Source organism: Gallus gallus, chromosome 5 (genome assembly GCF_016699485.2).
Source record: "Gallus gallus isolate bGalGal1 chromosome 5, bGalGal1.mat.broiler.GRCg7b, whole genome shotgun sequence".
Classification (NCBI taxonomy): domain Eukaryota; kingdom Metazoa; phylum Chordata; class Aves; order Galliformes; family Phasianidae; genus Gallus; species Gallus gallus.
The window spans coordinates 48,861,099-48,873,454 of record NC_052536.1 but is presented as its reverse complement, the minus strand read 5'-3'; the positions used below and the strand labels follow the sequence as shown (position 1 = coordinate 48,873,454).

General features: G+C 42.5%; 1 protein-coding gene across 2 annotated transcripts in view; it reads right to left on the bottom strand.

The window, feature by feature from the left end:
* The window catches only part of PPP2R5C (protein phosphatase 2 regulatory subunit B'gamma), a 75,537-nt gene extending 63,711 nt beyond the window's left edge, over positions 1 to 11,826 (bottom strand). For both annotated transcript variants that reach the window (NM_001397232.1, NM_001397231.1), the window contains exons 1-2: positions 11,742 to 11,826; positions 10,238 to 10,303 (exon numbers count right to left, since the gene is read on the bottom strand). Coding sequence is in view for 1 of the 2 variants with exons in the window: in NM_001397231.1 (NP_001384160.1) it covers positions 10,238 to 10,303; positions 11,742 to 11,768 (93 nt within the window). In the remaining variant the exon portion in view is untranslated. The remainder of the gene's footprint in view (positions 1 to 10,237; positions 10,304 to 11,741) is intronic.
* Between the last annotated feature and the right edge of the window lie 530 nt (positions 11,827 to 12,356).

Sequence of the window (12,356 nt, the reverse complement as noted above, 5' to 3'; positions counted from 1 at the left end):
TAATGAGAACAACTCAGACTACTTCACTTTTTAAAAAGATACAGTGCTCCATAGTTCTGAATGAAGACCCATGTTCAGCTTCCTCCCCCCAGTAACCAAACTACTTCAGAAAAACTACAATTCCTGAGGAAAACTGACAGGCATTTGGCTAGGAAGAACAATTATTTGACAGTAGAACAGACAAATTACAGATACACTCTTATCAATTCTTTCAGTAATTAGAATGGGAAATACCTGTTCTTACCCTTGTTCTGACAAACTGCTCCCTCCTACCCAAATGTTTATACAGTCGCATTCAACTCTAAGTGGCTGATAAACCCAAAAATGTGTACAAATTACTCTGAAAAATCATCATACTTATGAAGTGTTTATGTAGATCATAATTTAAAAACCTCCAGATTTTCTGATCATTTTAGCTTTTAAAGCTTCACTTATTTGCATGAACATTAAGACTATCATGACAAGTACGATTCTGACTTCTAACTCCTGCTTTAAATAATTGAAAAAACAGAGCTTACGCTCCTCAGTTCCCATGAATGGGCTTAACATGAATTCAAGAAAGGAAGAAGTTTCTTGCCAGTAACAAGAGCTCAAGATGGGTAGTCCTTGCATCCCTCCTTCCCTTGTGTCACAAAACAGCTAAGGTCAGCAGGGCCCCTGGGGTCCACCTGCTCCAGCCCCTGCTCAAGCAGGGACAGCCAGAGCAGTGTGTGCAGGACACATCCAGGCTGCTCCTGAAGATCTCCAAGAGATTCCACAGCGTCTCTGGCAGCCTGTGCCAGTACTTCATTACTAACACAGCACTGAAGTGCTGCCTCATGGTCAGACAGATCCTCCTGTGGTTCAGTTTGTGCACACTCCTCTTATCTTGGCATCAGGCAACAGAAAAGAGTCTAGGCCTGTCCTCTTTGCACCACCCACCTCCACGTTTTAAAATACATTGATGAGACCCGCATCCCAAGCCTTCTGTTCTCCAGACTGAGCAATTCCAGCACTCTCAGCCTCCCCTTGCAGAAGAAGTGCTCCAGTCTTTGCAAAGATATCAAACAACTATCAGGCAGAAGTCCTCATGCACGAAGAATGAAGTACATTACTGTTTTAACAACGCCGCTTTGAACATAGTTTGATCCTTCTGACCACCTGACGCAGGTGCATATCGATCAGAGCACAACACTACGTTTGTGATCAGATGAAAAGAACCAAGAGGACAAAGCACATCTCCAGTTACAGCCAGTTTTTCTTCTTTCAAATTAATTGATCATCACCCATCAGCCCACATGGTAACTTCAGACAGCCACCTAAGAGAAGGGAGCAGGAACAAGGGCGCACCCTGTGTCCCATGTTAACATGTCTCTTCAGAAGACTCAAGACATTCCCTCACTGACAGTCCCTCAAACCACCAATACTCAAGCTACTTTACCAAATAGGCAACCAGAAGAATTTGGTCTGACCTCACTTCTCAAAGAACAGTCACTAATAATCAAATTAGACCAGATCGTACAAAGTCTTCTGGCTCCACAAAACCCAAAGGGTTTCCAAGCCAAACCTAGAAGAAAGCAGCAAGCTTTCATACCTAGTTTTAAGATAAAGTGGTCAGAGAAGGGGAGGAATTTGAAGATGACAATGGATGCACCTGCCAATCAAGATTTAAACAACTGAATAACTTAAATATTAGTGACAAAAAGAGATCACCTCCTAAGCACAGGGCAAGAGATGTTCTGTCTCCCTGCCTGAAGACAACACACAACTAGGCAACATCCTGTACAGTGTTTCTTGATGCATATCTGGTTAGCATTAGCCTGCAAATTTCTCCCCTCTACTGTGTAACATAATTGAATTCAAGTTCAAATAGGCATGTGTACCAACCCAGGATAAAAACAGCAAGCTCCTTACCAGTAAGAATCTTTATGAGAAGCCTAGAATGCAAGGTTTACCTACCAAAGCTTCCATACCAGTTATAAAATGATTAAAACTCCCTGTGAAATGGAGGTACCCAAGGTAAAAAGCAGAACGCTCTTGATAAGAATCAAGATCCTGAATCTGAGATACAAGGAAAATGCTTATATTAATGCAGATTTAATTCCTTTCTTCTTTTTCATTTTGGTACAATAGGTAGTCCCCATGGATTTACCCTTCATTAGGATAAACAGAGGCTTGATCTATAGCACCCAGAAGAACCCATTTCTTGCCAAGCAAGCCTCGAAAGGGGCTTTAAAAGCTCTCTGGATTACAGATGAAATAAATTTACACTGAAAGAGAAATAAAATTTACTGAAATTAAACAAGGAACTGGAAAAAATATGAAAGATTTACAACTTCATTATCAAGAACGTGTGAGGGTTCAATTTGCAATTAAAATAATCTAGCTAAGAGGTAGATGCCAAATAGACGATCAGTGTAATTAAGCCGAGTCTAAACTTAATTTAGTCTCTTGAGATGAGAACTAAAATCAAAGATCAAGAAGTTAAAAATGTGTGGAGAGTAGCTGAAATCTAAATACCATTCAGATTTTCCCCTCTGAATAATTTCAAAGCAGCATGAAAATCTCTAAACATCCCAAGCATCTCAAACTGCCTCAGAGCTCTCTCCTTTGCAGGTCTTCATTTACTACCCTATGTTGAGGCTGGAAACAGGGTCAGGCCACATCTGACACACAGCCCAGCAGCAAGCAACCCAATAATTATACCCACAGCATACCTGCAAGAGTCAGGCCAGTGGCATAGGATTAGCAGCCGGCATTGAGGAAAGAGCATAAAAATTCCCCCTGCAGTCAAAACTCCAGATGTTCTACCATCCTACAGTCATGTCTCTCAGGTATCCTATATCAAGCAATTTCTGCATATCAATTCATGTGTCTTAACCAAAAAACACTGAACTGATACACTGAAACTGAGACTGCATTAGCTTTTTTTGTTGTTTTGTTTTTTTTTAAACATTAATTGATTGGCAACAGCAACAGTTCTCACCCTGAACTCCACACAGAACAATTCAGCTCCTTCCTCTGAAAGCAGGATACACTGCTGCTCACTGCTGTCACCAATGCAGTCACACCTTCAGATATGCAGTCATCAGTATGCTATTTTGAAGCTAAAGCATACGGGTAAATATCTGCAGTGGACAACTGTCCTACGTAATACACTCACTGTCATTAGTGTGTGTAAGGAGTGCTGTCCTCATTCCTTCAGGCTAGTTTCTACAAATCCTCAGGGTATTCTCTCCTCAATGGAGAATAATAAAAAGCATTGCTTCCCTGCCTACTTTTGACTAAACCTGCACTTTTTTTAGAGCCTTTTAATTAAGTGGTAGTCTCTTGGGCATCAGTACGTATTCTGAGACTGCCGTGAATGACAGTCCACCACCACAATTATGCATCTCCATGTGGCACATCTTGAAACAGTTTATGATTACCTTGAGATTTTTCTCAAGTTGAAGTTCAACATGCTTTCCAACAGGACAACGTGAGAAGAAACTTGCTGTCATAGTAATAAAGGCAGTGCTCAGAGCTATTAAGACAGCCTGCAATAATTAAAATTCATACCCACAACTGGCAAGGCATTTGATGTGGAGCAACCAGGTATGACTTTAACTTCAGTATCTTCAATCTGCAGAGACTCGGTGGAAACCATATGAACCTCAACATAGGTTCTTAATCACCTAGACAAATAAAAAGACACTGCTACTTCAACAAAGCAGTTAAAGAAAAGCAAAACAATACACTTCAGGGCACCATTTTTAATGGCAAACAGTTCTGAAGTTTTGATTTTATTGGTTTTGCACCACTGTGTCATTACTGTTCACTAGTTTCATCGGCTCAAGAATGTTTGGACAGGCAACTTCAGAGGAACCTCTAAAGACTGTGCTTTTGGTGCTGGCAGCTTTGCTAAGTCTCTAACAGACTGCATTTCAACTTCTACTGTTTTTCCTTAAAAGGATTCTTATTCGAATGATGCCTGGACTGCCCTACTAAAACAACCCTTGCAGCTGCCCTTCCAGCAAGTATGCTCATTACTCCTGAAGATTCTCTCAGTAGTCAGGATGTACAGGATAGTGCAGTGACTGTATCAGCTTATGTTTTCATTTGCTAAGATGGCAAGAGCTGCGCCATGAAGTTCTGAGGATCCATGGTATCCTATCAATAAATGAAAAGATTAGCTTTTCAGCTGGGTAGGGACAAAGTTTATACATTTTAGCACAGCAATCAGCATTCACTGACTTACACTCAGGTACCCATTTAGGAACTGTGATTCTGCATTTATACACTGCAGCATTACTGCTAGCAGTGCTGGATGAATAACCCTGGAGTGCCACCAGTGCTTTGTCAGACCCAACGTGAAGTCTGTTGACTGGCGTCTGTGGCTGGGAAGTTCCCCACAAAACAGAGTCTTGTTCGCATTTCCTGTTAGATGCTTACATACAACTCAAATTTGATCTTCTAAGGACCTGTATCCTCCTAGTTTTGTTGCAATACACTGGCCTTGCAACACATCAAACCAATGCTGCCAATTGCCAAAGGTGTCTCAGCTCAGTGAACTGCAACCTTCAGATTCTTGCATTCTAACTTGACAATCATAGCTAAGTATCAGTAGTATGCATTTGTTTCTGTTTCCTCCTTCTAAGCCTAATTTTTTAACTAACTTACTCAAACTGCCTTTGTTTTTGGTCAGTCTGAGGTTGCAGAGGAACTCAACTTTGCTAATAGCGATGGGGCGCCCATCAGCTTAGAGTAGGCTTGCTCATGCTGGCTTGTGTCTGCTGAAACACCACCAGCAAGCACTTGGCAATTTGCAAGCATAAGCAGCGAGGCAACATTTGTTTCTTAATGCATTTTCTATCATGAAACTTCAAAGAAACAAATGGCCCAGAAAAGTCAATCTTGTTTTCTGCAACCATCAGATAATTTGATTAAAAACAGATAAGGCCTTAAGTATTATTTCAGAACGTTTATAAAAAAAATATAGAGATGAAGAATCTGAATAAATGATGGCCTGGTTTAAATTACATTAATTCCCAATTTCAAATCTTAATTTCTCTTCCAACGACTTTTGACTTCCAAAAAAAAAAAAACCTGAAAGAAACAGCCTACTTTTGTTTGTTTTCCTTCAAACCTGAGGGCTCTCCCCCCACAAACATATTCACACTACATATACACACACACACAAACCACACAAATTCATTTCCGTTAAGACCCAAACCTCTATAGTCTAAGTAAAACTACTGATGAGCTAAAGCTACTGTATATATATATTTATCACTTTGCCAATAGTGTCGATAATCTGGTGTTCTTGAATCTATTTATAAATAATTTCTCACCCCACAGACTCATACTGAAACTTCACTGAGATATCAATAAATTTGGAAATAGGAACTGAGAAAAGTTTTTTAAAGATTGCAAGGCTGCTTTAACAGTAACAGACAGTGCATCTTCCTAGGTTTTGTTTTAACACTGGGACACTTCACATCGCCTCCGCTAAGAAATCTATGCTACATAACTAATGTCACTTCTACTTCTCCCCTTTTCTACATGTTAATTTTAGGGAAATTAGTAAACTAACTGAAAAATGATTGCTGAGAGATGGTGGTAGGACAGAGGCATGGATCAGTACTTAACAAGGTGACTTTGTGTTGTTGTTTTTCAATTTCAAAATTGGTTTCTACAGTGATTATCACCTTACAACACATGCCATCCATAAATCAAGCCATTTCTTGCATGGCAAGGGAACTGGCCAACAGTTTATTTTATTACATTTTGTATGAAAAAAGAACAGAAAAGACCTTTTAGTACAAAGAAACCAAGCAGGGCAGCACATCAAAACAATGATATAGTAATACACGCATGCATTACTCAAATCGCATTAGCTTTCTGTTTGCCAGCAGAAGAACTTGAAGGCAGAATTCTGATTTCTGTTCTTCCTTGTTCAAAGTCACCAAGCCAATATTCTGTTAACCAAAGTACCTTTTCCCTGCTACAAACTGTGAGCATCCAGATAAAAAAAATGAATGAAATTGAGTTCAGAAGGTTTCGTGCCTTCTCAAGCAAGCGCTGTTACATCTAGAAGTAGCTATCACTCTGTCACCTGTTACTGTGCTGTACGAAGGGTCACCAGCTACTCCTGAACCTTCCATCTTCCAGGTGAACCTCAGCCATCTGTAGTCCCAGTGCTCCCAGACCACTGCAGTAAAATCAGTTCAATTTCAACACCAAGCAGAGAGCAAAACTGTGATCCAGACAGCAATCCATCTGCAGGTTCAGTGTACTCCAACTAAGGCACATTAAGTATTGGAATCACTCTAGGTGCTTGTGATTCTGCAGCTACAGCCAGCACCAATGTCAACCAACCTGTGCTCCCTGTAGCAATAGATGGTATCAGTGAGAAGTGCAAGTTTTAGCGCATACATTCTCACAGGCCAAATACAGAAATAAGAGTATGTGGTTCAGATCTTAACTTTCTTTCCTGTGGTTTGTACCTGAAAACTATTAATAGAGTATTGTAAAAAACACTTGAGTTTCTTGAAATAAAAAAAAGTTAGGTTTTTGCTATACAGAGACAATGATAACATCTGCTGACAATCACTTCCTGCTCCTTCTAGAGAAATTCATACTGAAGGTGACAAGAGGCCAACTTGGAGGATTTGTAACAAGCCAGCTACAGGCTGACACAGATCCAGAACTACCATGATAGTGAAATAACAGAGGGAAGACCTGTTTCTCTGCACTCAAATGCAGCTAACCGTGCACTACCGCTGTTTGAACTCAAAAGAGAACCTCCGCTCAACTGTGTGCAACAGAGCTCTGTAACAACGCTTATTCCCAAGGAAAGAAACTTCTGCGAAGGCCAGTTTCTTCACAGGGAATACATCCACAAAAGTTACTCAGTGCTGGGATAATCCTTACCCACACCTGGGCATTTCTCTTCATTGTGTGTTCCGATTACAGGCTTTGGTCATTAAGCTCCCAGAGTATTTCACTTGAGTAAGTCCCCATCCCTTCAGAGTGCAACCATACATAACAGATTGTCTTTGTTCCCAGCCTGAAGACACGAATACTCTGGACTCATTACTGAAATATAAAGCTATTGCTAATAGCATAGATTCAGCTGTTCTGGCAACAATTTACCCTAATTCATATTTACTAACAGGCAAAAAGCTGAAGTTGGACATGAACTTAATCATATTAGCTTTCCTCTCAAATGTTCAAAAAGTGAATAATATGTGAGACTGGGAATTGGACTAACTGCATTTGCTTACAAACACACACGGTATCCCCTCCACCCTTACATATACAGTACAGTTCTGGTAGCTCCAGCATTACAGAACAGAACAATCTATGATATGGAAACCCTCCCACCCAGGTGAGTTTAAGCAGGGCTTGGAAAAAAAAAGGACACAAATATAGATAATATAAAAAGTCAGTTAATTCACTAATAATATGAAAACAATTTTATACAACACCCAGTTAGGCAACATTCTAAGCCACATAATGTCTTGAAGAAAGGATGGAAAAACTACACATCTACTCTATAACTGAGGCGCTTTTCTTGTACAGCAGCTACTAACCACACAGAATACCAAGTAACGTGCATCTCTGGTATTATCAAGCATGGCTTTTTGTATTACATCAAGTAACCAAGGCACAGGTAATAGGAGAAGAATCAACTTTTGTTTTTTCTCCTTAAATCTCTGTTTAGGGGGAACACTGGAAACCAATAAATGGGCAGGATGGATCTTGTTTTCAAATACAGTGACAATGGAATCCTTTGATATGTAAACAAAAAAGTATTTATTTCAGTAGGTCACTTGCACACTGCAGCTACTGTAGAGCTTCTATACATACTTGTGTCCCTTTGTAAATTTCAGCAGAAGAACACAAGTCCCAGCTTAAGGTCCTTACATCCCCCTTCAGCAACTGCATGCCTACCAGTAAAACCTGGTATGATTTCAAATCACCTCTCAGATTTGCTGGGTAGCTCCACTCAACCAAAATTTCATCTCCCTGACCACAAAACAGGAAAAGCACTTGTTTGTTCCTATGAACTATAGAGATATGTTTATATCTTCCTCTACAGAAGTCCAAAGCATAATGAATTCAGCTGAGTGTTATACATTAAGTGTCTATAAATAAAGTATTCGTGGGACACTGCTGCTTGTGCTGTCCCCTGTTCTTTGTACAGCAGACAGTTTCTAGTCTTTACTATCTGCTATTTGCATTACATTATTTGCATTAAATATAATTTTGCTGAAAAAAATGACATGAACTTGTGTATTTCTAAACCTAGAGTCTAGAAGAGGATCTTTAAAGAGCCATGTTAAAACACTGGCACGAGGAAACACAAGAACAACCTTTGTTAAAGAAAAAATTCTAAAAAATCCCATATCAGTAGTATATTCCAGAGCATTGCTATATCTGCTGTGCTTCACTATGCTAAGGAATAGTTTCCCTTCTGCACATCTAAGTGTCAGCTAACATACACTTTGGTTACAACCAGCCACATCAGAATGCAAACTCCATATTACTATATGTGTGCAATTATTCTATTAATTAAGTTAATGAGCGAGGCACTGAGGTGCTCAAAACTGTCTGGAGGCTAAACAATGCCCACTGGGAATGACAATCACAGTACACGCACCAGTCACGTTCTCAGCAGTATATGGGTCCCTTTCCCACTGCCCCCACTTACACGATAACAAAGCACCATCACAGACTTAAGCAAATTTTATTTTCACACTGGGAAGGCCAACTGAAACAGAAAAATGCATGAACATTCTCCTGTTGAGATCAATCTCTTTTTTAATATTCAAAATATGCAAAAGCTTTATCCACAAATACAGAAAGAAAGGAATCTAGATAGGCACTTTCAGCTAACATTTAAATCACACCACTAGTTCTCTGTGGCAGCTTTACATGCTGTCCTTGAAGGACCAAGACAATCAGTCCTGGTCTCAGCAGCACATCATTCAGAAACATGAGAAAATGAGTTATCAACTGATATACAGCAAAGGTACCAGTAATCACAATCCTTACAATTGCACAGGAACCAAGATTACAGTCAAGAAGTAATACTCTTTTTTTAATGCCATAGCAATATACCACAACTACAGAACACATCATGTTCATTTGCACTGTTTTGAACATTTACATCCAGCTCCTGTCCTGATCTGATTCCAAGTGTTTTCTCCCCTAGCAGCCAAGATATCAGCTCTTTCCACAGAAATTTAATCATTCTTTTAACTGAACTTGCAAAAAAAAAAAATTAAGTTTACAAGTTTTAATGATTATATCACCTGATGTCAGTAGCATATATCTTTCTGCACAATAAATGAAAACTCATTTGAGTTGCATCAGAAGGAACAGACTTCTGCAAGACAAACACTTCCCTTCCCTTCCCTCCCCACCCCCCCCCCCCCGTACACCAGTAATCACGTGGGGGATGGAAAAAGTGGTAAAGCTGGATGAGCATCAGGACAAGGAGTTTAGAGGATGAAATATACATAAACTTCTCAGCGCATCATTTTACACTCAGGCTGGTATTAACACTGTAAAGTAAATAAACACTGGATTTCCAAATGAAGCAGATCTAATACTTCTGGGTTTTCAGATTAATGCGAGAGAATGGGAGCGGGTAATGAGTTAACTGAGTCCTTTCAAATAATTGTACCACGCTGGTGGGCAAAACAAACAGCAATGTAGAAAGAAAAACTACAGCAGCAACAACTGAAAAATCAATCAAAAAAAAAGCAATACTTCAATGTATACCTATACACAATAATTAGATACAAAACAAAACCTGTCAGCCTTTGATGAAGCACTAGGTCTCCTGACAACATAAAAGGTTACTGACAACTGCCACAGTAATATCAACAGTTTTTTGACAAAAGAGCTCCAGAAATTACAGAGAATGATAAAAACCATAATGAGCTACTAGAAGACAAAATCCCAAACCTCACACCAAGACTAGAAAATAGGACAGATGTATTCCTCACAACCAAAGAGGAAACAGATGAGTGATTAAGACCATAGCAAGCACACAGTCTCTCAGCCTACATAAAATTAGCTTCCTCAAAAGCATCTTCCCTTGAGTCTTAGAGCACTTTTTAATCAAATACCAGGCCAGTAGATCCAGAACCACTTCTCCTCAGTCACCCATCACAACAAAATTATAACCATCTAGAAAAATTCCAAATGTTCTTCAGAAGTCTTCAGAAATTTGCCTGGAAAGACTACATGCTTTAGTAACACTTACTTCATGTTCTTGGTTTTCTTGTCCATCTTTGCCACTTTTTCCACTTTTGCCCGATTTTGCAGGTTCCTGAAAAAAAGTTCAGTCTCGGTTATGTGTGATAGATTTTAAAGTTCAGATGTTTGTTTTTTATTCAACTAGGAGTATTAAAATTGATAGGACCAGAAAGGATATTGCTTTGCTGGAAGACCTTAATACTGAACTATCATTCTCTACAAAGCTGCTTTCTTTAAAGATTCTTCATCTTCAGGAATGTTTTAGAGTTATATTTATGCCTCAGAATTCACCAACAAGGTATTCAAATATAAGCTATTATATAGCTTAGAATGGACAAAGAACACAATTGATTAGAATCATGTCTAAGAATTTCACCTTGCTGTCTTTGGCTTTTAGCCTCAGGACTATTTACACTCAGTTCTGCCTTGAAAAAGCAATTATTGGAATACACATTTTACAGTTCCTTACAGTGTCTGTTCCAGATGGTCTATGCACTATGAATCCATGTAGTTTCAAAGCAGGCCCACTGCTCAGATTCTCCACTCCCTGCACTGTACCCACAGCTTTAACCCACAGCCCCTTTGTGAGACTTGCTTTTCTAAGAAAAGGAAAGTTTGAATGCGTTCAGTATGACCAGTGGCAAGGATACTGGGGAAAAAAAGTTAAAAACCAAAAGCAACACGAATCACAACACCCATCTAACTTTAAAGCATTACTGAAAAGCTAAAAACCAGGCAGTAGGCAAACAAAAAGGGTTCAGGGGGACAGCAGCTGGATGAGACAGGCTCTATACATCACTGCTCCTGCTCAGCCCTCATTCCCACGATGGCTAATTACCTATCACAAACAGAGTGCAATCCAGTTAACTTTACGTTGGATTTACAACTTTTCTAATACTTCCACTTGCAGGAGCCCCTCCTGCGGCTGACAAAACAACCGCTCCCGGTCACCGGGGTGAAGCCACATCCACCTCAGTCCACTGTCAGTGAGAGGGGACGGGAAGGCCCCGCTGAGCGCTCGGAATGATTTCCCCAGGCACAAATTCAGCTTACAGACGGCCCGGGACGGCCCCCCCGCCCCCAGCGCCCCGCCGCACACCCGGAGCCACCTCTCCCGCTCACTCTTCCGCCAGGCTCCGCTCAGCGCATACTTCCATCCCCTCCCTCCCCACTCCCCCGCACGCCAAACCTACGGCCTCTCCCCTCCCCCCGGCCGCCCCCAAGCCCCGCACACCGGGACCCCCGGGGCGAGGTGAGGCGAGGCCGGGACCCCCCATGCCGCCGCAGCACCCCTAGGCTAGGCCCCGCGGGGGGACCGCCCCCTCCCCAGTGCCCGGAGGCGGGCACGGCGGGCGCGCACCGCGGGGTGCGGGAGAGCCGCGTTCCCCCCGGCAGCGCGGAGGTCCCCGCCGCCCCTCGCCCTGCCCCGGGCCGCTCCTCCCCGCGGGGCCTCTACACCCCCACAATCCCCCCGCGGGGCCCGACCTCCCCCCCGCCTCTCCCCGCCTCACTTTCTCCTTCTTGTTTTTATTCGGCATGGCCTCTCCGGGCGCCGCGGCCGGACACGCGCAACCCCCGGCGGCCCCGCTCGGCGCTGCGCCCGCCCCGCGCTGCCGCTCCCCCCGGCTCCGGCGGCGGCCTCAGCCTTCCGCCCGCCCCCTTCCTCCTCCGCCGCCCGCGGAGAGAGGGCAGCCGTCCGCCCATTGGCTGCCTGCGTCACGTGAGCGGCTGCTCCGTAGCGTCACCTGGTGGGCGGGGCGTACGGTGGCTTCCCGCCTCCTGCCGCTGTGCGGAGCGACGGTGGTAGTTGTCTGGGCTGCGGCCTTGGCGGCGCGCTCGTAGGGCTTGAGCGCTCCGTGTGCCGTTCCCGCCGATCCTCTGAAGGAAGTGAGCCGAAGACTACGCCTCAGCTCACGGCTCGTGGGGGCCCCCTTTACCGAGGGGCTGCCCAGGGGTACTCAGTGGGGGGAAGGCAATGTGCAAGGAGAGAAATAAACAAATACTTTTTAAGAAGTTTACACATGTGAAGCATGCTGGTCCTTCGCGCATGTTCACTGTAGTCGTCATCAGTTTGAGGACCTCCCTGTATGCTTACAGTACACGGCTTGTGTTGCGTTAGTCTTTGT